The 27,752-nt window shown below is 41.9% G+C and overlaps 3 protein-coding genes across 4 annotated transcripts in view; 1 reads left to right on the top strand and 2 right to left on the bottom strand.

The window, feature by feature from the left end:
- Nucleotides 1–1,406: 1,406 nt before the first annotated feature.
- Nucleotides 1,407–12,218, bottom strand: poglut1 (protein O-glucosyltransferase 1; the record flags this gene model as incomplete). The annotated part of the gene is made up of 11 exons (XM_083938143.1): nucleotides 1,407–5,289; nucleotides 5,397–5,453; nucleotides 9,621–9,788; nucleotides 9,931–9,989; nucleotides 10,212–10,311; nucleotides 10,461–10,520; nucleotides 10,688–10,809; nucleotides 10,907–11,042; nucleotides 11,227–11,370; nucleotides 11,531–11,621; nucleotides 12,146–12,218. 11 exons carry the CDS (start codon nucleotides 12,216–12,218, stop codon nucleotides 5,133–5,135), a joined length of 1,167 nt encoding a protein of 388 aa, XP_083794269.1. The 3' UTR covers nucleotides 1,407–5,132.
- Nucleotides 12,219–12,881: 663 nt separating this feature from the next.
- LOC310964482 (calsequestrin-2-like) lies at nucleotides 12,882–20,756 on the top strand (the record flags this gene model as incomplete). The annotated part of the gene is made up of 11 exons (XM_083937617.1): nucleotides 12,882–13,124; nucleotides 16,392–16,476; nucleotides 16,638–16,738; nucleotides 18,143–18,251; nucleotides 18,960–19,033; nucleotides 19,713–19,843; nucleotides 19,921–19,966; nucleotides 20,055–20,109; nucleotides 20,201–20,301; nucleotides 20,397–20,471; nucleotides 20,547–20,756. 11 exons carry the CDS (start codon nucleotides 12,882–12,884, stop codon nucleotides 20,754–20,756), a joined length of 1,230 nt encoding a protein of 409 aa, XP_083793743.1.
- A 3,309-nt stretch (nucleotides 20,757–24,065) lies between these two features.
- The window catches only part of LOC310964621 (vang-like protein 1), a 63,848-nt gene continuing 60,161 nt past the window's right edge, over nucleotides 24,066–27,752 (bottom strand). For both annotated transcript variants that reach the window (XM_083937815.1, XM_083937816.1), the window contains exon 9: nucleotides 24,066–27,718. In XM_083937815.1, the coding sequence (XP_083793941.1) occupies nucleotides 27,458–27,718 (261 nt within the window). In that variant the 3' untranslated portion in view covers nucleotides 24,066–27,457. The remainder of the gene's footprint in view (nucleotides 27,719–27,752) is intronic.

Here is a 27,752-nt window from a genome sequence, read left to right as displayed (position 1 = left end):
TTCCAGGCACGTCCAGCTGGGTGGAGGCCTCGGGAAGACCCAAGACCAGGTGGAGAGATTAGATCTCCACACTGGCCTGGGAACACCTCGGGATCCCCCAGTTAGAGCTGGTTAATGTGGCCCGGGAAAGGGAAGTTTGGGGTCCCCTGCTAAAGCTGCTGCCCCCACGACCTGACCCCGGATAAGAGGCTGAAGATGAGACGAGATGAGATAAATCTGGTTTTATCTTTCAAAATTTCAAAAACCTCTTGCTTTTATGTTTTTTTCCAAAAAGAAATTGACTTTACTTTAAGGTAATCACCATATCAGCAAATGAAAAGGCTGTCAAAACCATAGACTGTTGTAATATGTATAGCATTGTTGTATGACCATCACCCCATGCATGCGCCCTGTATTTTCCTTGTATAGTAGTCCCTGTAGACCACTGGTGGTACTCAAACTCTCTCTGGTGGTACCCCTGAACAAAACATTAAATACTAATAAAAATAATACTATCAAACTACCACAACTGTTAAGCATTCCCTGTAATATTTTTGTTTCAATATCAGCCTGCTACATGGTTACGGTCATGAGTTACGAGCTAAACTGTGATGGCAAGAGAGTAAGCAGAAGTAAAATGATTGGTTTGGAAACGCTGCAATCGTGGCTCCAAACGGGAACTAATAAGAGGAGCAGGAAGTGTGGATCGGGAGGAGAACATTTAGAGCAGTCCTTCTGAAGCTGAGGTCAGCAATAAATAATCCTCCGATTCAGAATAAACCTGTCTGTCCGCAGCTGAATAGTGTATTTTAACATTGATCTCAGTGGTGGTACTTGAGAGAAGTGGATCTTTCCAGAGGTAGTTGGACAAAGTTTGAGAACCACTGCTGCTGCTTGTATCTACGTCCACTTCTTTTAAATAAAGCTGTTAAAAAAACTGCACTGACATACACTACTGTGTACTTTTATTCTGTATGAAATACACAAATATGCAGTGGCTGTGGACTCAGCGGTAGAGTGGGTCGTCCTCCATTCCAATGGTCGGTGGTTAATCCACGCACCTGCATGTTTAAGTGTTCCAAATTAGTGTGTGAATGTTGTTTGAATGATCAGTTTAGATTAGATGATAAGGTAGCGAATGTGACAAGTACTGTATAAGCGCTTTAAGAAGTCAGAAGACTACAAAGGTGCTATATAAGTACTAATATATTAACATAAATCTTCCCTTTAGAGAGATAAACTAAGGACTTTGAGCAAGTTTCGGGCTCTTGCAGGTAATACATTGCGTGGTGCTGTTTGTACAAATTGTTTTGACAAATTCACTTCAAATTTTAAGGATGATTTGAGAAATCTCGTTAGAGCCAAAGCGTTTATTGGCACCAAAACAACAGAAATGCTGCACAAGCTGCAACAGCCTGAATGTCGCACTTTGACCATCACAGCTTCTTTGGTCAAACCAACATACTAATGAAACATCTTTAATTTTGTGTAGAAAACAACCTTACAATCAGTGAGAATCTGCTCGTTCACAGTACAATGTGAATACTACAACATATTCAACTACACATCGTCTACCATCTCTTAACACCAAGATACATTCGTTTCAAAAGGTAAAAACATCCCACACATCAAAATACAACCATTTGCTCTAATGTAGGTATAGCTCGCCGTTGGCACTTAGTGTGGGATGAAATGTTGACAGTGAAGACTTTTTGTTTTTGCCTTCAAGTCATTAAAGGTATGGGGGAGGACTGCTGTAGTTTTCTCAGTTGTCCAGTAGAGGGGAGTGTAGCAAAGCTCCTGTGTAAGCCTCCCAATGAACAATAAAGTCCATGTAAAGCAAATATTATTTTGGCCGTTATTTTATATTAAATGGGTAAATATGGACTTTAGATCAGGGTTCCTTGGTATAATATTTTCCGTATAAATCTACGAACAAAAAGTCAAACACTACACTTCAACATAGAGGTTTACGGGCTCTACAGCTGAATGTGCAATATTTAGATTTTGGTGAGTAGAAGTGGAAGGTTTAATTCAGATTTTACTTTTGAAGTTTTTCCACTTAGTCATGCAGGTGACTAAAGATGACCCATTAAAAGATGAAAAAAATATGCTTCTCTATCTCTTGTGCAATTTTTGGGTGGCATCTTCGTACTGAAATGCTTCGGATAGAAGTGTCAACTAAAGTCGTGCAATGTAACAACGCTGATGCTCATTAACAGTTTGGAAACAAAGCAGCTTTATGCAAGTGGAATAATTTTCAATCAAGTGTGTCTGAAGCCCAGTAAAGATGTGATTAATGTTACAAAGGATGGAAAGATATTGCATGTTAAAGGGTCACCTCAGCAATTTAGTGTGTCACTTCCATAAAGTTGGGGGATTTGTTAAAAGAAAAAAAAAGAATGACCAAAACCGAAGCAGTAGAGGCCTGAGTTTTAGTCTTCAGCGTGGGACAAGCTCCAAAAACACTGGCTCCTACACTTCCCATAATGCAATTTGATGGACAGATGGTTTTTCATTAGACACTCCCTGCCATATCTTTCAAACTCCACACCCACACATTACACATACTTCGATAAAAAAAAAGTAGTCTTCAAGCCCAAACAAGAATAACCCAGATGACATCACTATGACATCACTAGAAGAAGACATTATAGAAGTGTTTAGTACCAATTTTGCACGTTGAATTAAAGACTAAGAGAGTCTAAAAACAGCTTTATGCTTCTTGTTGGCGAGTATAGACGGCAGCCATGAAAGAAGTTGTTTTTTTTAGTTGAACAATTAAGTGTCACAAAGTGTCACATAAGCCCCTAGTGGCACCTGACATTATAGCAGCATCCATAGCCAACAAACTAGACTACCTTTGACTGAAATACTAAGCTATGTGCCCTCAGTAACTAACCTGACTCCGCCAGATGGATTGATTCTCATTTGCTCAGCAGATCCATGTGGGAACTCTGGTTTGGAGATAATCTGGGAAGGGTCGAAAGTACTGGCTGCTGATTGAATAAACCATCTGTCTATCACCAACAAAAGGACCAAATCAACCACTCAGATCAACGAAGCGAATGACGTACTAACAACGTCGAGGCAAAGCTCAGAAAGTAAATAACATGTCGGTTAAGCCAGTGAATGTTCTCATTCGTCCAGGTCATCGTTATCCTCAAAGCAATTTCAGTCAAGGGGATGAAAGGGCAGCGTTGTAAATTGGAGATAAGTGGTGTCTCAGACCTCCTCCTCTGTTTAGCTGCCCTTTCATCCCTTCCCAGGAGAAGAACAACTGTTCACACATGGCCTCCTGTGACCCCAACGACTGTCGTTCAGACTCAATAGAGCACTAACGAAGTCGAAACCAACTGCCCACCAACAACTGCCACTCTAACAACAGGCGTTGGCACTTGGAGCACAAAAGGTTTCAGTGACATCATCGGCCTTGTGAGAGGTTAAATACCTGGATCTCACACCAAATCGTTGGACCAGTCCCAGCCTGGTCAGATGCGTACATGAACTGATGAAGCCTCTTGGATGAGAGGTGAAACGTCTTCCTAAACAAATAACCAGTCCAGTTGCTTTTGACTGAAATTGCTTTGAGGATGTCGGTTAAAGATATTTTCTGTTTGTGTAACGCAAATTTACGGATAAAAGGCCTAATTTCAGGTGCCCAGTCCATATTCAACAGAAGGATCCAAGAGAAAAAGGCGTTAGTAAGCGGCTTCTCTTTTCTGTCGCTTCTCTTTTCGTCACACTTAAACCCGCCTCATAACCAACCCTGACTGGACGTTCGCTTGGCAAACGCCTCCAAATTTTCTCCTTTGCACGTTACCAGACTGATCTGCGAGCAAAATACAATGGAGCTCGCGAGATCAGGATGGTCTCACAAGGCTACTCAGTAACTTCACACGGTTCATCTGTGCTCCACATTAGACTAAAATACCCGACTCCATTGAAATAAAATAAAAAAATATCAGGACAAAGCCCCTCCGGGAACCATCACCTTATGGTGGTGAGGAGTTTTGTGTGTCCCTGTGAACCTGAGGGCTGTGTTGTCTGGAGCCTAGTGCTCCTGGTAGGGTCTCCCATGGCAGAGTGGTCTCAGGCGAGGGACCGGACTAAGAATGGTTTACAAAGGCTCAATGGACAAACGAGGAAGAGGAAGAGAGACCCTGCCCTGTCTGAAGCCAGGCCCAGTGTGGCGCCGGGTGAGTGTGGGGATACTCTCTAGTAGGGGACTCCATAGTTCTGCTGGGAGACTTCAACGCCCACGTGGGCAATGATGGAGACAACTGGAGAGGCGTGATTGGGAGGAACGGCCGAGTGGTCGTCAGTTATTAGACTTCTGTGCTAGTCACGGATTATCTATAACGAACACCATGTTCGAACATAAGGATGCTCATAAGTGTACGTGGTACCAGCGCACCCTAGGCCAAAGGTCGATGATCGATGTTGTGATCGTATCATTTGATCTGAGGCCGTAATTTTGGACACTCGAGTGAAGAGAGGGGCAGAGCTGTCAACTCATCACCATCTGGTGACCATCTGGTGATGAGTTGGGTCATAGGGTGGGGGAAGATTCTGGGCAGACCAGGTAAACCCAAACGAGTAGTGCGGGTGAACTGGGAACGTCTGGAGGAGGCCCCTGTCCGAGAGATCTTCAACTCAAACTTGGGGGCATTTGAACCGGTGTGGGCAATGTTCAAAGCTTCCATTGCTGAAGCTGCAGCGGTTAGCTGTGGCCTCAAGGTCTTAGGTGCCTCAAGGGGCGGTAACCCTCGAACACCGTGGTGGACACCGGTGGTCAGGGAAGCTTTCCGACTGAAGGAGGCGGCCTTCCGGGGAAGACCCAGGACCAGGTGGAGAGATTATATCTCCACACTGGCCTGGGAACGCCTCGGGATCCCCCAGTTAGGGCTGGTTAATGTGGCCCGGGAAAGGGAAGTTTGGGGTCCCCTGCTAAAGCTGCTGCCCCCGCGACCCGATCCGGAATAAGCGGTGGAAGATGAGATGAGGACAAAGCTTTAGCGGTTTTGACAAAAATGCAACGTCCACATCATTATGCAACGTTGCTTGTGAGGATATGTTATGGAGCAGTGATTAAATTCATTATCTAGAGTTCTCCTTCACTACAGCTGTCCTGGTCCTGCAGACTCCCACTCCTATAGCTCCGTCCGGCCGGGTCTGTGTACAATCTGGTTGTAGTCGCTCTTTCTCTTGGGTTTGTAGGTGAGAAGATGGCCAAACTCAGTGAGGAGTCTCTCCCAGTAGCAGGAAACATCTTGCATCCGCAGGTGGTCGAGGATGAACTCCATGCCCCTGTGGGTCGGGAGAGAACGTGTGGAACTTCAACACTCGCATTTTCAAATACACAAATGCCACGGTTCATTTCTTTTCAAATTCAACCAGATTATATGACCCATTACCTTGTGGCAATCTCTTGTGCAATGTTGTCATTCTCTTTGACAAACTGTAGTAGTTCCCTGAAAGACATATCAACATTTAGCAAACATACAAAGGACACTCAGGCCAAAGGTTTAGTATAATTTGCACCTCTGAATGAAATGTGCCTTCAGGACTGATTTCAGTCATTCACATATTTATGAATTTAACAATGCACTTCGAATGGAATGGACACAGTCCTGTGAATTTGAATATGAAATTTCTCAGATTTCTACAACTATAACGCCTGTTACATGTGTATTTGTAGGATGATGACATACTGTAAACTCATAAGACTATATAAGAGGAAGTCTTTTGTAAATATTAAATGATTATGCAATTGACAATCATAATCTGCAGGAGCTTTTGTGGTCTCAAACAGTAAGGGGATATTTTCAATTCAATTAAATTTTATTTATAGTGTCAAATCATAACAAAAGTTATCTCAGGACACTTAGAGTAGATAAAGACCACACTCTATGACTTATTTATGATTTATATAGCCCCAACAATTCCTCTGTAGAGTACGGCAACAAAAACCTTCCCTATTACAGGCAGGAACGTCAGACAGATCCAGCTCTATGGAGGACGGACATCTGTCTGCACAGGTTTGGGAGGAAGAAAAGGAGAGAGAAAGAGAGAGACGACGCACAGATGGACAGAGAGAGACAGACAGACACACTTCCAGAGATTCAAGCAACCATATCGTAACAGTAACTATAATAATATCCATAGTAATGTGAATATGACTTCTATGTTATGGCAGTTAGTACAACAGAAAAGTGGAGACAAGCACAGCTAAGGTTATAGATTATGAAAATGATAGTAATCATGGTGGCAAACATGATCAATGATGAGTAGTGGTAATAGCAGCTACGATACAGTGAGACACACCACTGATGGTATTTTTATGGCTACAAATTTTAGTTAGTTAGTAACAGTGATAATAGCAGCAGGAAGTGTCATGCAGGACCACGGCAGCAGGCACCACCACGATCAGCAGAGACCTGCATGACGAAAAAGCACAAACCACTCCGGGGAAGAAGTGTATTAGTAACATGCATTGATGTGACATGAATGAAACAGACGGAGAGGAGAGAAGCTCAGAGTGTCAGGAAGAGTGTTATCCCCCGGCAGACTAGGCCTATAGCAGCAGAATTGAGCAGAACAAAATCAGCTTTAAAAAAAAAACAACATTGCTAAGGGCTCGTAAGCCCTAGCTGTAAGCATTATCAAAAAGGAAAGTTTTAAGTTTACTCTTAAATATGGGGACAGTGTCTGCCTCCTGAATAACATTTGGGAGTTTGTTCCACAGGAGAGGACCTTGGTAGCTGAAGGCTCTGCCTCCCATTCTACTTTTGGAGACTCTAGGAACGACGAGTAGCCCTGCATTCTCAGAGCGCAGCGATCTAGTCGGGTAATACGGTACTATGAGCTCTTTAAGATACGACGGAGCCTAACCAATAAGAGCTTTGTAGGTAAGGAGAAGGATTTTAAATTCTATTCTAGATTTTACAGGTAGCCAGTGCAGAGAAGCTAATACAGGAGAAACATGTTCTCTTCGATTTGTTTTAGTTACGACACAAGCTGCAGCATTTTGGACCAACTGGAGACTCTTAACAGACTTATTGGAGCAGCCTGATAATAAGGAGTTGCAATAGTCCAAACTAGAAGTAACAAATGCATGGACGAGTTTTTCTGCATCTTTCTGAGACACAATGTTCCTAATTTTCGCAATATTACGCAGGTGAAAATATGCATTCCTTGTCGTTAATGTGAGAAGCGAAGGACATATCCTGATCAAAAGTAACACCCAGATTCCTCACTGTGGTGCTGGAGGACAACACAACATCATCCAGAGTAACAATGTCTTTAGCTATTGAGTTTCGGAGGCCTTTGGGGCCAAGTACAATAACTTCAGTTTGATCTGAGATTAACATCAGAAAATTGCATCATCCAGCTTTTTATTTCCTAAATGCACATTTGAAGTTTATCTTACTGATCAGTGTCTTCTGGTTTGATCGACAAATATAATTGTGTATAATCAGCATAACAATGAAAATTTATTGAGTGCTTCCCTATAATATTTCCTAAGGGAAGCAAATATAAGGTGAATAGAATCGGTCCAAGGACAGAACCCTGTGGGACTCCGTGACTAACTTTAATCTGAATGGAGGATTTGTCATTAACATGTACAAACTGAGATCTATCTGATAAATAAGACTTAAACCAGCTCAATGCGGTTCCTTTAATGCCAATTAGATGCTCCAGTCTCTGGAGCAGGATGTGATGGTCAATAGTGTCGAAGGCAGCACTAAGATCTAGTAAAACAAGTACAGTCCTTGGTCTGAAGCTATTACAAGGTCGTTAGTAATTTTTACCAGTGCTGTCTTAGAAGGTTAGATATAGGTCTATAGTTGGCTAGTACCTCTGGATCAAGACTGGGTTTTTTAAGAAGAGGTTTAATTACAGCTACTTTAAAAGACTGTGGTACATAACCTGCTGATAAAGACATGTTAATCATACCTAATACAGGAGTGCTTACTGTAGGTAACACTTCTTTAAGTAACCTAGTTGGAATAGAGTCTAGAAGACAAGTAGAAGGTTTTGATGCTGAAATAGTAGAGGTTTATTTGTTAAGGTTGACTGTAGAAAAGCAGTCCAAGAATATATCAGGTCGCACAATTGTTTCTAAGGTTCCTGGGTTTGAAGAAAAGTTGGAGCCAAGCGAGTTGATTTTGTCTCTAATAGGTATAATTTTGTCATTGTCAAAGAAGGTCATGAAGTCGTTACTACTGAGGGTTATAGGAATACATGGCTGAATAGAGCTGTGGCTCTCCGTCAGCCTGGCTACAGTGCTGAAAAGAAATCTAGGATTGTTCTTATTCCCCTCTATTAAAGATGAGTAATAGGCTGCTCTGGCATTACGGAGGGCCTTCTTGTATAATTTTAGACTTTCTCGCCAAACTAAGTGAGATTCCTCCAATTTAGTAGAGCGCCATTTACTTTCCAACTTTCGCGATATTTGTTTTAATTCACGGGTTTGTGAGTTTTACCACAGAGCTAACTTCCTCTGTTTCATTATCTTCTTTTTAAAAGGAGCAACAGAGTCGAGTGTTGAGTGTAGTGAGTCTGCAACACTGTCAACAAGGTGATCAATTTCAGAGATACTAACGTTAATACAGGAATCTTGAATATTGGGATAAGGCATTAATGCCGATGGAATATTTAAGTATTTGTGACCATTTAAGGCCGTTAAAGGTTTAAAACCACTGGTCTGGATTTACTTACAGTCTGCTCAGTCTGTACCAGTAAAGTGGATGAAAACTGGCAGTAATGAAAACTACATATATGGTCTCATGTTTTCTGTATCTAGTGAGTTTGTTTTTATGATAAAGCAGGTTGATGTTCTACATAAATAGCGTTGAAGTATCTTAACGCTAAATCCACAGAAAAATGCTGCTACAGTCTTTTCCCGCTTATACGGAAGACCCGGGGGGAATAAAAGAGACAAGCGCCAAAATGAAAGCATTTCAGACAGAGGGTGAATAGAGGTTTTTTGTTTGTTTTTTAACATTAAAGCATGTAAACATATTCTAATGGGGACAAAAATCAATACTACATCAAACCTTAGGGTGCTTTAGGGTGATTGTCCCCCCTCCCTCTTCTCCCGCAGCCCAGGCACAGCCTTGCACTCACATTACTTGAAATAATCCGGGCCTCGGCTCAAATGCTTCTTGCTTATGCGTCATATCCCCTCGGAGATTTCGTTTTTTCCGAGTGTTTTGGAATATTTTCATCTGACCAAATCTGCAGTAAACACTCCAGATCCGTATCAATCCGTTCGGCTGCATCTTTTTAAAATACCTGTTGCGGGTAACAGTTGTATATAAATAGTCAAAGGGCCGCCGCCAATGCTCGTGCTTGTACACCTGCGCATGCTCATGTTCGTACATGCGCATCCGTGCTTTGCAGAAGCCCACCTCTCTCAACCGTTGCGCACCTGGGCGCAGAAGAGTTGTACTCACATTGGTCAAACGAACCAGACTTTAGCCGTCATTCGTGCTTGGGCACGGAACGAATGGACAATGTGAGTGCGCCCTAAATGGATAAACCTAATAAACACAGTGGAACTGGAAACATTTAGACCAAGACCGTAAGCAATCAGCATAACTGAAGAGAAAGACGCCTGACACCAGCTGTGGTACCTGACATCAGAGAGATCCTGCTTGACTGGGATGTAGTGGACCCAGGGCAGGAGCTGAGGGTAGAAAAACTCCTGCCATTCATCCCCCACATGGAACACCAGGGAACCACAGAGGAAGAGATGTTTGAAGCGGAAGCTGGCTGCCACACCTCGGAAGTTGAACAAATACCTGCGAGAGCGTAAGAAGGGAACAGAGGAGACTGTTAGAACTGCTCACACACGACATGCACATCATTTTATGGACATTCAATGGACAAGCCACCATCTTAAAAGTCACGTTTTTGTCCTTGATCCAAAAAAATCTAGCTTACTTATATTTGCAGTGATCGAGCAGTGGGATTTCTTTGGCCGGGGGTCTCCCCAGTGTGTCCTGAAACGCACAGAAAAACACATGTTGGTAAATAATTAACACTGATTGACTTATGGATTTCCTTTCTGAGTCAATATAAAAGACACAAGGGTGTAGTCAAAAGTCTGTCCTGATGCTGTAAATCATTACACAAAGACACATAATAACTTTAATATCTTACAACAGTGGCTTTAAAATCATTATGTATGTATTCGACCCTGGTGTGGTTTCAGTATGACTGACCCTCTCAGACTTCCAGGCTTGGTTTTTTGTGTACTCTGCATCCACCAGCTCAGGGGCTTCTCTGGACAGAAGAATCAGAGGGTCGCGCTCTGGACTGGTTCTATCAAAGAAACAAGAGAGAATGACCCAACATTACATTTATGATAATAAGTAAGACAATGTGATAACTGCCATGAAAACATTTGGATTGTTTAATGTCGCATATTAGTATTAAACAAACTAATATGTCACATGAATGACAAAACTGACCTGGAGCCTCTGAAGAATCCTTTGGACTCCTTCTTCTTCCATGCCCACTGTGCTGCAGACCTACCACAACACATCATATGGATAATAAGCCACACTGAAATTCTATACCTCATAGGTAATGGGTTGCAGAATACTATTAAAGTGTTCCATTGATCCGTTTCATAGTTTGTAAATACTCAGTCATTTATGACATTAAATATCGAACATAAACAGAAGCGAAACTGTACTTTTTAAGGTCATCCCTCATCAGATCCCATCTTCCCAGTCCAGTGGGGTATATGGGCCACACAGCAGGCCCACCCTCCCAAAACGTCCACGCAGGATACATGATGTCCTGGTAGTCTGCCGTCTACTCCAATAAAAAACATGCCAAAACCAGTTACTGCATTAAATAAACATTTGTTTGTGTTTTTAAATGTGTATAAATATAATGCCTAGAGTCTGACCTTACTGAAAGAGAAGACAGGCATGGTTGGTTGCACCCAGTTTGGGACTTGAGGGTAATCCCTGACATTAACCACCATCTCCAGGTCAGGTAATCTATCAATCACCTCCAGGATGAAATGCTCCACCCCGCTGCACCTGAAAACAAAACAAAGATTTAAGCAGTGAATACAAACAGCTGTACACACAATTATCATCTCTTTCAGTTTGTTTTGGCGGATTGGGAGTAAATATACATATTTCCTCCAAATGTGTTCCATTTAATGACTTCTGAAGTGATCAAACATTACGGATAACAACATCAGGTACTTTTTTTCCTTACCTGGCAGGAAACATACAGTTGTGTTCCCTGTACAGCTTGTGATTGATGATCTGGTAGTGGGTGCCCACCCCTCTTTGAACAGTCGCAGCCATGGCATCCTCAGAGATTCCCCCTTTAAAGGGCTGCAAGTCTTCTCGCAGGACACTGAGACGGAAAGGGAGAGCGGGTTAAAATCCATATTAAAAATAAAAACGGTTCAATGGCGGTGCGACAACTATTCATCTGCGTCTTTACAAAAAAGTACTGCATATTTGAGAGAAAGCTGCGTTACAGACAAGACAAGACACCATGGCATCTCACCCACCTTAGATGGCAGCTACAGTTGACAGGGTTGCACGGGGTGTGCCCTTTGGCAGCATCAGAAATCCTGTCTCTAATTGTCTTCCACTGTTTGCCTACAAATAATAACAAATGATGTTCGAAAAGATGTTAATATTGGACCAATCTTTCACTTTAAGGATAGGTCACAACACTGATACATGCAGTTCGGATCAGGCTGCCCCGAACAAGACTAGTGGGTCAGCAGCAAGGAGCTCAAGTGTGCTATAGAGCAGTGATTGTCCTTAATGTAATTAATTTAGTAGTTAAAAGTGATGGATAACAGGTTGAAAGATTCAGCAAGTTCTCCAAGTAGGCTTATATGCTAAATATTGACAGAATAATTGTATGAAAATAATTATATCCACTTGTATATAATGAATAGTGTTGTACATTCGTGTGCAAACAATTGAAGTTCTCACAGTTAGCTTAGCTGAGCTAGCTTATATGCTACTTAGCTAGCTCGTGAAGTGATGAATGACCCCCCAACATTAAAAGTTACCTCAAGAAGGTACAGCGAAACAAAAAGCGAATAGTCTTACTGACACTTTTTAAATATGTTTTTTTTTTTATGAGTCGTATTTGTTTAAATGTCTATTACCTGAAGCGGGAGCCAAACCGAAAACACAAACTTGCAGCAGTATTAAAAACACCCAGAAGCAAACGCGCTCCATTTTTCTCTATCCTCCAGCTCTGTCTGAGGAACAAAGCGGTGATCTGTGATCGGTTACTTCGGGCTGATTACTGTCGTTACGGTAACGCGCACAACGAAATTCATTTACGGGTTACGCTACCGTAACGTTTGGAAGACGAGTCCAAATTGGTTCTGATGGATAAACAAAATCTCTTTTTATATTTAACCCTGACTACCAGTGTAAATAAAGCTTTATAGCATGATATCTAATTTCCCAGTGTATAGTATATTATAATATATTATATTATATTATAATCAATGCTGATTAAATGGCTGATGAAATCCAATCATTTCCTTCTGTTCTAATTTCACAATTTATGTCAAGGGCACGGATGACTATCACGTGGATGATTGTCTATGGATTTTTGAGGTGAATTTTCTCAGTCAGGGAGGGAAAGAAAGAGACCTTGGGAGATTTGTGGCAGTAGGCTGAGTGACGGAGAGAGGAGGAGACAGAAGGTGGAGAGGGACTTTATAAAGAGAGAGAGAGAGAGAGAAAATAGTGATGAAACATCTGTGAGATCAAATCTGTAGATTCATTTTAGGGAATCTCCTATATAGACTATTGTACTCTTCAAGTTTGGCCTTGAGAGGTTCCGCAGAGTTCATTCCGACTTGTGAACTCCTCCACAACTGAGCAACAATGCAGCAAATCTTGCTTTCTGTACTGTCTGGCCTTTGCCTTCGCCTGGTTTTCTTTTGTAGTGCTGAGGAAGGTCTCGAGTTCCCCAATTTCGACGGGAAGGACAGGGTGCTGGACATCAACGAGCGCAACTACAAGAAGGCTCTGAAGAGATATGACCTTCTGTGCTTGTTCTACCATGAACCCCTGCCTGCCAACAAGGGCCTGCAGAAGCGGTTCCAGATGACAGAGCTGGTGCTGGAGGTGAGGATGAGGGTCTGCAGAAGTGGGCAGAGAGGAACTGGTAGTAAAGAACAACCCAGGAGTAAAGATAATCTTTCTTTATTATGGAATCTGAGTTAATTACAATCTGCAAAAATGTGTAAGTCCCTTAAATGCTGCTTCAGAACTGGGCACCTTTCTATATTTCAGATGTACCACTTTCTTTCCTTTATTATTGGTTAGTAAGTCATTTGGTTGCCAGGTTGTGAAAATTTGGAAGGTGGGTCTTTTCTATAATGCATTAGTAATAGTAGCATTATTAAACCATTAATGAATACTCATTGGTCAGTTTTCAAATGCTATCAATTCTGCAATTGTAAATGTTAAGACCCAGGACCAGGTGGAGAGATTAGATCTCCACACTGGCCTGGGAACGCCTCAGGATCCCCCAGTTAGAGCTGGTTAATGTGGCCCGGGAAAGGGAAGTTTGGGGTCCCCTGCTGGAGCTGCTGCCCCCGTGACCCGACCCCGGATAAGAGGCTGAAGATGAGATGAGATGAGATGAATTACTTATAAATAGCCGTCCTTTGGCCCTGGTTAAGTGATCAAACAGTCCAAACAGTCAAAGGGATTCATCACAACCTGGAAACCCATTAGTTGTTGTTGTTATTAATGATTTAGACATCTACAAAGCATAAAGAAATGATTTATCTACCATTAACAAAGCCACTGGTTACAAATTTGGTGACTTTTTTCATCAAGTTTTTAGGTAACATATCTCAACATGGACTGCCACAATATTTATTCATCACTGTCTTGCTTTGTTTGACTAACAGTCAAACATCCAAAGATATTCACAAAAGGAACCACAAATAAGCAAAAGTTTAAAAACGTATGATTATATATTATATAAAACAGCAAATAAGATTGAAGAAAGGGAGCAAAAGAGTTTCCGATTCATTTTCTGTCTATTGACTGATCAGTTAGTCAACTAATAATTAAGTTTTACTCTTTTACATTTATAAAACCCCTGCAAAATGAACATCATTCCCATCAGAACTTGGTAAACACCCTGCATGCTAAACATAAGCATTGTCATTGTTGAGCGCATTAGCAGGCTGATGGGGTCATCCCTATGTTCCCCAGGTCCCATGTTCCCCGTTTCCCCCCAAAAGGTCCTATGTTCCCTAGTAAGCCTCCGCTAATTTAATTCAGCATTTTGTCAGGGTTAGGGGTTGCGGTTAGGGTCTACATGGGCCTATTTGCCAGGGAATTCGGCACTGATTGTGGATAAAATAACAGACCTGGGAACAAAGGACCCTTTCTGTGAAAAGCAGGGAACATCAGACCTTTTTCTAAAAAAAAGGGTCCGATGTTCCCCGGTCACATACAAAGTGGGGAACATAAGACCCGGGGTACATAGGTATGCTCCCATGCTGATGTTAGCATTTAGCACAAAGCGTTGGCTGTAAACCGTTGATAAACGAAATGAACAATTAACCAACCATAGAAATCATAAGCTAGTTTCAACGGTCGCCATCGTGACACGTCCTTCATTTTCCAGTGACACTGCCACTGACTCGTTCAGGTACGCAACACCTGAATCCTGCCAAGAAGATGTTAATACTGATTAAAGATGCGTGCTGACACATTGCCCTGAAATAACATCAAAATGTCTCAATAAGCTAGAGCTTAAATCCTGTGCTCATTAGAATCCAACCTGTCATAACAAGTCATTGTCGTCTGCTTGATGTGTGGACTTTCTGCTTAACCATAAAGTGAAGAGGGATTCACAGCTGCCACACAATCTAGCTGCAAACTCTCTAAACTGGCAAGCAGCGCCTTTAATCCCATTATGTGCCCTCCTCTGCGGCTCACATGCATCCAGGGATTGTTTCTAGGTCATGCTGTTAATTATAGCTTGTTCCCAAAACTCTTTGCTATCTGGCTGCGAACTAGAAATAAGATGTTGTCTTGCATCCTGTCTTCCCGTATTGATCATGAGCTAAACAGGTGAGAAAAGAGGGCCCGTGTTTGGAACTTCTCAGTTATTATTTTTCTATTCCTGTCATGTTTCCTGAACTGAGCGCAATTTTCCCTCCGCGAGCTGAAAGGCAAACGGTCCTGACTCACACAGCTTCCCTATCACAAGAAAGCTCCACGGGGGGGCTCTCAGTCAGCACAGACACACACCTCTGTAATGAAAAGATGGCTTGATGAAGAAAGCAGCAGCTGTGAATGCCAGCTATAATAGAGGGCGTAAAAAATGGCCAAGTTTAAATGCATTTCATGTTGTTTAGTAAAACTTGCATTTCACAAGAAAACGCAACATCATCTTGTGACCCCAAAGGTTTATCTTGCAACCCTTTCACGGGCTTCTGCCACCCAGGTGAGCTACTGCCCTGGGATGGTGTAAGTGCCACAGTCCACACTGTGAGGAAAACAATTCTGTTGAAAGTAACGTCCACTAAATCCCTTAATGTAACTGAAATGATTGAGCAGTCAGAAACAGCCTGTACATGCTGTATATTCAGGAGAAAAAGAACGAATAAATAAGATAAAGTGTGCATTTATAGATTGAAAATCCCCCCTCGGATCATTAAAGCCCCCAAACTGATTTATGGACAACAACAAAAAAACAACAACATGGTTCCAATACTTAATTTAGCCATCATGAACCACTAGGGAAAGGAAGTTTATATGGCAGTTTTCATACACAAAGATGCTCATTTTCAAATGGCATGAAAGATGAGAGTATAGCCACACTTGTGAGGTTGGTTGGAGGTTTGGAGCTTCAGTACTTTATGTCAATAATGTCATGTGTATAATTAAGGGAGACTGTCTCATTTTAAACATGTGGAATCCAAAAAGTATCAAAGTATATTTACTTTTGACAACTGGCTGTGTGTTGTTGAACCTAATACGTCTTGCATGTCAGAAATGTAATTATCCTTATAGGCCAGTAGCAGTATTTTAAAACCACCTTTAAAACAGATGTATTATGTTCACATTTCTTTGCTTTCGTATATTTTAAACAAGTTGCTGTTGGTTTATTTCTTTTAATTGATCCGAGAACAATGTTAGAAGAACCTGCTCAAGATAAATGTGCGGATGTGTCGACATCTGTTTCATGAATCCTTTTATATTAGTAACATTCAGATGATAAACAGATTTAATATAGCGGCTTTTTAACATACGTAGATGTTAATGATTCTCTATATTTATTTGGCCCATCCAGTGAATAATGTGTTGAATGTACTGTCGAGAAAAGCCTTATTCTGACTGACATTTGTCTATGTGCACACCCAGCTCACAGCTCAGGTCCTGGAGAATAAAGACATCGGTTTTGGGATGGTGGACTCCCACAAGGATTACAAAGTAGCCAAAAAACTGGGTAAGACTTGGGTCTATTTTCTGTAAAAATATCATGTTTTCTGTGTATGACTTTGCTTTGCCCATACACTCCTTGCCAGAAATGCACTACTACTTTTCGCTAAACATGAAGCCCTAAAAATTGCTTTCTCAAAGTCATATATACTCCTGCTGTTTAAATAGGTCTGGAGGAGGTGGGCAGCTTATACGTCTTCAAGGACGACCGTGTCATTGAGTTTGATGGGGAGCTCTCAGCGGACACACTGGTTGAGTTTCTGTTGGATGTGAGTGGGAAATCTGATTCTGCTATGTTTTAGATTCTCGAGAGAAGAAATCCTCCAACAATTAACAGCTGCAGTCTCATTAGAATATGTGTAAATGATGTTTTTCATAGCAATACAAGATTCAGCAGGAGTAGCTTTCATGTCACTTTCCCCTGAAGGTATTTTTGTGATGATCTGTGACATTTTCACACAAATACATTCAAAGGAATAGTTAGATATTTTGGAAAGTAGTTGCAAAGTGGGATGGGTTGCCAGTTCTGGAAACATTTCCCCCATTCTCTCTTAAACAGAAGCACTGGTAGGGGTAATGTAAGTTTGTGTTACCAGTTTTAAAAAATCCAACTTTCACTTTAACATTTCCGATTAATCATGTTTTATCTGTCATTTTGATGGATGGCTCACAAATACCAAAATACCCATGAGCCTCAGCGGCAGTTATGAGGAAGAGCCTATGAGCTGTAGAGAGTTCAAAACACACTGTTGTTGCAGTTTAAAATAAAACCCAGTGCCATAAATCATCTAAAGTGAATTAATTAAAGCTGCAGACTGTAATTTTGGTTTTCTTAGTACTGAATCTTTAGCGCAGTGATTGGATGTTTCTTGACAAAATGCACCGCAAAGTGTTTATATAGGGGCAAGGCCTACACAGGCTTTTTGTTTTTAAATCAAAGAACCAGATTTTTATTATTATTATAATTATTATTATTGTTATTATTCAGTTTCACTTCCAGAACAAGCCATTCCAATTTCCAACTGTAAACTCTTTACTTCACTTTCATGCCAAGACGTAGCTAGATGAGAAGATCGATACCACTCTCACATCTGTATTTTGAATAAAGACCAAAGGCAGCTAGCTTAGCTTAGCATAAGGAATGGAAGCTGGGGGGAAACTGGCTCTGCTTGAAAGTAAAACATCCTCCTACCAGAACAACAAAGTTCTAATTGACTCTAAACTTTTTAACCATATTGTGCCGCAATGTTTAGCTCTCAAACTACTCATTGTTTATACAAGCTAAAGACTCCTCATTTCCGCAGAGACACTGAAACTATGCTAAGCTCACTGCTCCTGCCCAAGAAAAAGTCTGGCACATAACTCCCGTAAATCACAAATGTTGTTTTTACCTTCTGGTTTTTGTACAGGTAAAATAAAAGAGATATAACGTGTTGATTAAAGAGCTTAGAAGTGTTGGTCGACAGATTTTGTTCTTGGACAGAGTCGGGCTAGCTTTTTCCCTGTTTCCACTCTATGGGCTATGCTAAGCTAAGCCAATTGGTTGCCAGCTGTATTTAAAAGACATGCATAAGAGTGTTATAAATCTTTTCATCGAGCCCGAGCAGCAAACTGTGAATGAATGTTGAACGTTTCTTCGCAGGGATAATAACTTGTATTATATCGCCCCCTAGGTGCTTGAGGACCCGGTGGAAATGCTGAATAATGCCATGGAGCTGCGAGCCTTCGAGAGGATGGAGGAAGACATCCGCCTCATTGGCTACTTCAAGGGCGAAGATTCATGTTAGTTTACCATCAGAATTGTCCTAGCATCTGTTAGCAAGAGAAGTGTTTATTCGTGCATTTGTGTTTGCATTAACGCACATACGGAGTGTGCAATGGGTTAAAAAAACACATCTACGCTGTTGGTCTGCCCCCTAAAGTTGCCACACCGTGTTCCCCAGACGCTAGTGGGATATAGAGGCTAACAGGGCTACATCACCATGCTAAAGGGAAACCTGATTCCAGACTGGCACTCTCACTCAATCCCATGAGAGCTTTTAAATAGCTTCTAGTTCTCTGTCTAATAGGTCAAACTGCAATTATAGTTGCTCTCAAAAAAGGGAGAAAAAGTGACACAGGGAAGATGCTATCTGGTCCAATATGACAGTGGCATGAAGTCTCATTATGGAGCCTATTTCTGTCCACAGATAGCTTGGTCCTTGGTTGTGACCTTGTTGGGAACAGTGCCAGGAGCCCGTTACGAGCGTATACAACTGTATTAAAGGAGACTTTGTTACCTGGGTGCAGAAAGTAGAATCATGATGGGAAATTGAATGAAGCAAGTACTTTCATTGTCTTCCTGATCACATACTGTAGATTTGGGCTAGGGACGTGAACAGAATGGGAATGATTCACACTTAAATTATTTTACTTTCTCAAGTTTGGTTTCTGCCATTCTCTCTGGAGTTCCTCATCTCTCTCTCTCTCTCGGTCTCCCCTGTTTCTCAGACTACAAAGCTTTCCAGGAGGCCTCTGAGCGTTTTCAACCTTACATCAAGTTCTTTGCTACGTTCGATAAATCTGTAAGTGTAGCCGTGCAAAATCTGCATTTATAATGTCCAAAATGTACACATTACTTGTTGATACACTCTTCAAAGATAGTAATAGTTTGACATTTGTTATTACGCTTATTATTTGCTTTCTTGAGTTAAATGAAAAGATCGATACCACTCTACACTACACTAAATATGAAGCTACAGTCAGCCACCTGTTAGCGTAGCTTAAATACTTGAAACATGGGGAAACTGCATCCACGAGCAACTCTATAGCTCACTAATTAACACATAATATCTTGTTTGTCTTGTTTAATTCAGACAAAAACAGAAGTGGGAAAACTACAGGTTGTGGTTTTATACGGCACTACTTCCTTGTCTTTTAGTGGTGCTGGTAGAGCCAGGCTAGCAGGTTCCCTCATTTCTGGTCTTTACATTAAGCTAAGCTAGGATAAGCTAACCGTAGCTTCATATTTAGTGTAAAATCACAAGAGTTAATCTAACTCTCAGCAAAACAAGCACAGTAGGCTATTCTCCAACTATTTTTTTCAATAGCAACACTTAAATGATACGAGATAGCTCTTTTGGTTGTCTTTTTTTTAATTCAACTTTTTAGTGAATAATGCTTTTGTTGTCTTTGACCAAAACCCCATAATCATTTCCGCCACCTGCTTATAGTAATGAAAGCCTGGCATGTGTTATGTCTCAGGTCGCCAAACATCTGTCCCTCAAGATGAACGAGGTGAATTTTTATGAGCCGTTCATGGAGGAGCCGGCCATCCTGCCAGGCAGACCTCTGTCGGAGCTGGACATTGTCGAGTTTGTCCACCAACACAGGAGGTTGACTATATTTATTTATTTTAAGTGTTATTTCAAACCGGGTTAAACATTTTACAGTGCAAATATGCTCTTTACAGGGCTACTTTGAGGAAGCTCCGGGCAGAGAATATGTTTGAAACATGGGTGAGTGGGAGGAGAGTTGGCTCCCTGAACTTTTTTGTATACACTAAGCTGATTTGAGGTGCAATACTGAACTTTTTCCAATTCCTAGGAGGATGACATGGATGGAATACATATTGTTGCGTTTGCTGAGGAGGAAGATCCAGGTCGGAGTCTTTTTATTTTGCAGTTGTTTCCCCCTTTTTATTTTAAAGCACCTAAAGCTGAGCACAGGTTTTCTTATTCTGTTGTCCCCAGATGGCTACGAGTTCCTGGAGATCCTAAAAGATGTGGCCAGAGACAACACCAACAACCCAGAGCTCAGCATCGTCTGGATCGACCCGGATGACTTCCCTCTGGTTTTGCCTCATCGTTGGCTTACTACTTCTTACATGAGAATCAAAATAAATTGTCAATAACAGTCGAGTTAACCTGGTTTATCTTGCCCCTTCAGCTGACAACTTACTGGGAAAAAACCTTCAAGTTGGACCTGTTTAGACCCCAGATTGGTATTGTCAACGTCACAGATGTGAGTAATGGTTAAATAGATTGTACCATAGGGAATTAAATCTTTCCTTGACCCACTTGGTGTTCTGTGTTCCAGGCGGACAGCGTGTGGCTGGACATGTCCAACGACGAGGACCTGCCCACCCCTGAGGAACTGGAGGACTGGATAGAGGACGTTCTGTCAGGGCGGGTGAACACGGAAGACGACGACGAGTCTTCCGACGACCGGGGAAACCCAGACAGCTACGTCACAGAGGACAGTTACGAAAGTCACGACGCAGATGAGGAAGATGACCGTGATGACTAACCTGATATTTGTGGGGTCGGTGTCCTGGCGGTTCACACCTGGGTCAAACTACTGAACTCGTTTTGCACATTAGAACCTGACAAATTCTCTTATTGTCATTCATCATTTGAAAGCAAAAGGAAAAAGAGACTCTATAGAATGTGGTTAGATAGTTAACAGATAACACAGAACTGATTAAAAGTCACCATGGGACATTTGTGGCCCAGTTTAGAAAGTTAGCGCAGTGCCTGAAGCAGTAATTCTCCTGTAGGTGTTCACCAAGGACCAGGATATCAACATACTGAAGCTTCTGTGTTACATAGACATTTAAGTTAAAGCTCCATTAATAGATTTTGACCATTTCGGGGCAGCGTGACAAACTGTAAACGTTGTCCTTTATAGCTAAGTTGCTATGGCTAATGTATTAGCCAACTGTTTCCCATGTACACAAGCAGACATGGAGCAACATTAGCATTCATGTGGAGTCAAATGGTAATGTAAGTCCAATATTCACTCTTCTACCAGCTCCACTTTGTTTTTTTCACAAACAACTGAGTGAAATCTCTGTCTCTTTAGCTGCTAAATGTACGCTCACCAGCTATAGCTGCTAACTTTGCCCGACTGCGGTTTGGTGCTGGTCGTGCAGTCATCAGTGAATCAAAATGGGAAATATCATAAAAAAAACCTCACCTTTAACTACTTCTGCACACACATTTACGTATCTGGAGTCACTACCGACCCACAGACTGTGACAACAGAAATCGTGGGATTCAACAAACAATACAGATGTGTTGATAATGTTTGTTTTTTAACGCTGAAGCATGTTAACATGTTGTAATAGAAACCCAAAATACAAGTAATAACCTCAAAATGAGCATATTTCTCCTTTACAGCAGCGAGCCATAAAACCAAAACAGTAACGGGAAAGATGCTAAAAGTCAGATTATAATTCCTTGCGAGTTTGTCACGACAGTATGAGTCACATCTATCACATCACACATGTGTTACTATTAAAATATTGATTATAGCAGCTTTAAAGGTTGACAAGGTATTATAGTTCAGAGAAATTTTGTGTATAAAGTTAAATAGTGCTTGAATTGTATTTTTGTCACGCATTCAGGTCACAATAAAACTACTGTATGCGCACCCCTTTTAATGTGAATGTAAGGTGTGTGTATGTGAACACACACTTCAGGCCTCTCCCTCAAAAGGAAGGTTGACTGATGCTTAAGACAGCAAATTGGCACATTCTCTCAATTAGTCAATGAACATTTTCACCTTGAATTATTCAAACATTAGTGAATAATTCAGCATCATTATGCCTCCTAATGGGAGAAGGGACCTGGACAGTGAGGCTGGGAGAGTTGAGGTTAGACAAGCTAAAAGGCCGCCCACCAGGGCCCAACAAACTGCATAACGAGTGGACACACTCCTGCTGGACATGAATTAATAATACAAGGGTCATGCAAGAATCATTATTCCCTTGGAGGTGGATGTGATTCAGTGTGTAAACAGGATGTTTGTATCATGGAGTGGGATTTACACATAATCCATACAGCCACAGCTGAGAGATGACAACTCCGTGTGTGTGTGTGTGTGAGTGCATTTAAATGTGACCTGAGGCAGGAAGACATGTCACGCTCTCTCCTGAGGAAAAGGAAGCAGACAGTGTCACGGTGCAAGTGTTGTGATGTTCTGCAGGGCCTTTAGGTTACGTAATCCTGTGAATGACAAGTGTGATGGTGTTTTACATGAGCGTTGACTAAGAGCAGGGCGGGAGGATGTGATTCTCACATACACACACACACACCTCCTCCCTCCCAAGAGTGGAAGGATGACAGCAACACAGTGGGTGTGAGGGTCTAACAGGTTCGATGTAAAAGCGTAAAAAAGAACAAAGAGAAGACAGGCGTGAGATGTGTTACGTGTAGATTTCTGCTCAAAACTGAAGCCACTAGAAGGATTTCCTCTCATGCCTCGCTCTGCACATTACCAAGTCATTACCAAACGAATAGAGAGAGAGGAGTGAAGGGAAGAAAAACATTCCATTTAGATGCAAATGCTCCTCATTTTTCTCGCTCTCCTCTTCGGCCTGGTCCTGCACTGAGCGAGCGGCTACGAGAGGGGGATTAAGCCGGGGACAGATGAGTTCCGACAGGCGGCCTCGGCCCCGGGCTCGTAGAGGTATGAGGTTGTTTGTTTCCAGCACCGGACACCGACACTGACATTCATTTACCCACAAGGCCCGGCTGCGCCACTCTGACAGGCTGATGGCAAGCCAATTACTATTGAGCTTCATGACAACAAAAAGCCACCAAATCAAGGCCAAAAAAATCTCTGGCATGTCACACAGCAAGGCCAGACGCTTAATGGGCAGTGACACGGCGGAGTGTTAGCTACCCTGCAGCCGGGGCGAGGAACTAGTGCATATGGAGATGCTGAGGAGTATGTCTGGGAGAAGGGGGAGATAACAGGAGACACTGTACATTCGAAACAAACAATACCGCAATTTAACGAAAAGGGCTACCCGGTTTGACAGGGAGAATGGGACAGATCTAAATGGTTTCGGTGGGAAATGTCGTTTTCTATGGAAGCCTAGAAAGGCTGTGGTCACAGTAGTCATTTTATTTGTATATCTTTATGAAAGTGTCATTTTTAAGGGGGTTTTAAAAGGGTGAAACTACCTTAAATGTACAAAATGTTACATGTACCCCTTATTTGTACTAAAAGGACTGTAATCTTTCAATTCATGTGCAAATTCAAGTTCAGTTCATTCCAAACACGGAGATAATTAACGGATCCATTAATAGAAATTCTAACATGTCAAGATATTCTTAAGGGACTATAAGCACAGATTAAGGGGTATAAAGGTGTCAAAAAACTCTAATTGACCAAAAACATGAAAAAAGGCAGTTAATCAATTAAAAAAATAATAGAACTCACTCATAACTACTATAATCCATTAATTGATCAATTAAATATACCTTTTAAATCATGTTACAATTACCTTAATTACAATTTTAAGGTTAAAAGAGAGAAGCCTTAACCAAAAAGACACAAAAGGCCTCAATAGACCAGAATGCAATGCAGCCATTAAGTTCTAGTCCTTATATAGTCCTCATATTCACAAATAAGTTTAATAACTAAAAGCATTTACATACTAACCAGCCATCTTTAACTTAAAGTGAAAATGCCATGCTCCTTCTGAGAACTGAGATGCATTCTGGGACACGTAGGAACTCACAAGAGGGGGAAGAGCAGTGAAAGGTAAAACAAGGCATCACAGCGACAGTGGACACAACCCCATACAGCAGGTTTGCAAATGTTCGTAAAAATGTTTAATTTGTGTGTTTCTTCTTACAAATGCTAATGCTGCGAAACTGAAAAGTGTCTTACATTGCGTTGTCATGTCATTATCATCATCATAGAGCCGTCCGACAAAACCCAAACCTGGTTACAGTGTGACAGGTGATGGTGATGTAGAGGAGAGGGGGAAAGGCTGGTTGTGTGAACCTGAATGGCATACATACGTACAAACATACACACACATGCTTTCTTTTTTTTTCTTTTTTTTTACATAAATAGATACAGTGTAAAAACAGGAGGCACAGTCACATCGGGATCGCACAGAGTTCATTTGTCAGTAGGTACAAAGTGTGACCGGTGGCAGGTGGTTCCAAAAAGACATTTGCCGCTTGCAGTAAACAAGAAAAGTGTTTTCCTGCAAACAGACCCAAGTTTATAGTGAAAAGAATGTTTTCTGCTGAAATTATATTATATATGAAAACATGTTGGTGCTGTCCTCAGGAGGACAAACGGACAATATTTGATTCACCAGCCAGGGGGCAGTAGGGGACAACCCTGCTCACAGCCACAGAAGAACCAGAGTGACACACTTTTCTTCTTGAGTGAGTAACACATGAGCTCAGTGACTCTTTTTTACCACTTTAGTGAATTTGTCACATGGGTTATAACGGGGACAGTGCTGGCATGATCTAAATGTGTCACTTTAGCTCCATTAGCTGTATTATTTCTGGCTGAACAAGATCAGAAATCATTAATAAAATCCCTTCTGACCTCGAGGGATTCGCCGTGAGCATGTCTGTCAGACAACAGAGGTGAGACGAGGCAGTGAAGGAAAACCAGACGGTCCAGTTGGGAAGGAGGGTCCGCCCTGCTGCAGCTCTCACTACTGAACACACACTCTGTTGCTTCTTGATTCTCTAGTTCGTATTCTAGAGACACAAGCAAACCCTTTAAACCCTGAAAGATGAAACGCTCTCGATAGAGTCAGTATAAAGTCCATTTCCCATGGCACTAATTCCATCTGTCTTCTCCGTCTTTTCTTCCCAGTGATGTTAAGCCACCTTGAAACTCAACACTTCCTTCAGAATTTTCACATTAAAAGTCTTGCAGCCAGGGTTTGATTCCCAACTGAGGACCCAAATTTGCTGCATGACATATCCTGTCTCTCTCTCTCTCTCTCTCCTTATACTGTATTTCCTGTCTCTCTACATTTCCGGGGTCGATTAATAAAGCCAACCCTGACCTCACAGTCTAGGGTTGACTGTCAAATGAAAGTAACATTTTTGCAGCCTTCCCTTTATAGGCAGGCTTTTTAAGTGACAAAACATCAGAGAGTGTTGAGTTTTGTTGAGGGTAGTTTAACATCGACCAGAAGTACACCAAACATTATTTCTGTTAAAGCCATTCTTATCTTTCTGGCACTTTTACACCGTTTTGTTCTTTTGTAATCTTAAAATGCTCCTAAAAAGCATATGGCACACTTAAAACAAATCCACCAGGTGTTAAAACTCATTTCAATTCTTCTTCAATATATATATTTCTGATAAAAGTCTGACCAATTTTTATTCGGACCGCATAAAATGATTTGCCTGTAAAAGACAACAAGGAACGGCGAAGAACTGATGCGTCAAGAGGCAAGTTAACATCAGCTCTGCTCTGGACAGCTCCTTTTAGTTTGACTGATCCTAGAACGCAGCATTACATCTGATAACGCAGCATCCAGATGCTATCAGTTATCAGATACTATAGTTGTGTAATATGATGCTATTTGGGCAAGGGGAGATTAATGTTAGCATCAGCGCTAACGTCAGCGGCAGTGTAAAGAAACAAACCGGCGACCACTTGCGGCGCTCACTTTCTCACCACGCGTGTCGGGGGAGGAGGGAGCGTCAGAGGTCAGGCAGGGGGGGGAAAGGGCGGGACTTTGGAGGGAGGCGGAGTTCATGTTCAAACTTTTACTGTGTGCTGTGAGACATGCCGGAAAGGTAAGAATTGCTTTAATAGATACTCAGAAGCAGAAGTGAGCTTGACAGCACTCTTAGAGAAATGAACATTGTATGAAATCTACCGTGTGAGCTGTTGCAGTCAGCTACAGGTAATTCCACATCATCAATGTTATTTTATACATGCAGCTATGTAACCCACAGAGGGGCAGTTGGAGTGATCAGTAGTACTTTTTTATCCGTTTACATCGTGGCTCCGTCTCCTCCTCGCTGCCTTCCCTTTCCATCGTGTCAGGCAGATAGGGCAGTCGTGAGGAGCCCCGAGAAGGTTATTGAACCGATGAAGCAGGGCAAATGTTTTCGGGCGTGCGTCTACCTTGCGTCTCTTATGATCCGGATCATTGCGTGTTCGCCCCCTGTGTTTAACATGGCATGTGTATGTTGTTCCCAACTGGAGTGGAAATATTTCTGGTGTTGCTCCGTCGCACCCGGAGAAGGATTGTGCGCCAAAACAGGTCAAACTGTCCCACCTTTGGCTGCGAGAATTATCGCTTGAGGTTGCTACTGTACACCTTAGGCTTGACATGAGGCAGAGTTTGACAACAAAAGTGTTTGTCCAGGGCGCTACACGTGTAAAAGTAGTGACGGGGAGATGGTGGAGAGCAAAAAACAGTCGGACATCCTTTTGGAGCAGGCTGAGATCATGTGTTCCAACCTTTTTAGGCGTATTCTTTTCATTTATAAACATACACAAATGTGCATTTAATGCAAAGTCTGATATGCAAAGTCTTTTTTTTATCAAATGCATTTAATTTGGTTTTTCGAGAGAAATAAATCTGTTGACGTCAAAAAGAGCATCCGGATAACTTCAAACGTGGACAAGACGGCGACACATGAAGGATGTATGTCATGGGTTTCCTTGAGGCTACAAATATCTAAATCCGAGTCATGTCATTGCAGTCCTTAGTGGTTTTTCTGTCTGTCTGTCTCTCTGTCTGTCTGTCTGTCCCATGGAAATAAAGGAGTGACCGAGGTAACAGTCTCTGTGAGGATGTCAGAAACCACAAATGTTCCCATCTTGTTTGGCTCCAGCATCTCAAACGGAGTGAAACGAGTGATTGTTTGGACACAAAATGACACACGTGCGTGAACACGTACGTACACACACGTACACACGTACACACACATACACACACACACATACACACACACATTCAAACATACTGTACGTGAACTAACGTGACCACGTCTGAGGCGTCCGTGAGTGTATTCCTGCCTCAGTTCTTTCTTTTGATTTCCAAATCCAACATAAAAAGCTCAATATATTCAAACAAGTGTTATATATAGATTCATATATAATATATAAAAATTCCAAAAAAGTACGAATAAAAACTGCAAACCCAAAATTAAAACATTTGAGAGCAACAGAACTGGGTGAGGAATTGAGGAAAAAAAAAAGAAAAGTTTGGAGTCCTACACGGAGGTTTCCGACTGTAGCCGCAGGACAAACTTGTGTGACTTGGGGTCGATGTACTCCTCTGACATCTGGATGTAAGGGATCTTCTTCGCCGTCACCACCAGGCTGAAGTCCACGCACTTGAGCACGAAGATGGAGCCGTCTTTCAGGCCGCTGGTGACCGACGCCTCGCTGATCAGAGTCCACTGACGGGCCAGCCAGTGGTCCCGGCTGTACTGCAGGGTGGGACCCGGGTTCAGGTAGCTCTCAAGGAATGCCTGAGCCGGAGGGATACACAAACACACTCTTATC

This window comes from Echiichthys vipera (genome assembly GCF_963691815.1).
Source record: "Echiichthys vipera genome assembly, chromosome: 23".
Classification (NCBI taxonomy): Eukaryota; Metazoa; Chordata; class Actinopteri; order Perciformes; family Trachinidae; genus Echiichthys; species Echiichthys vipera.
Note: the sequence above shows the minus strand (reverse complement) of the source record. Positions and strands in the feature narration are given on the sequence as shown.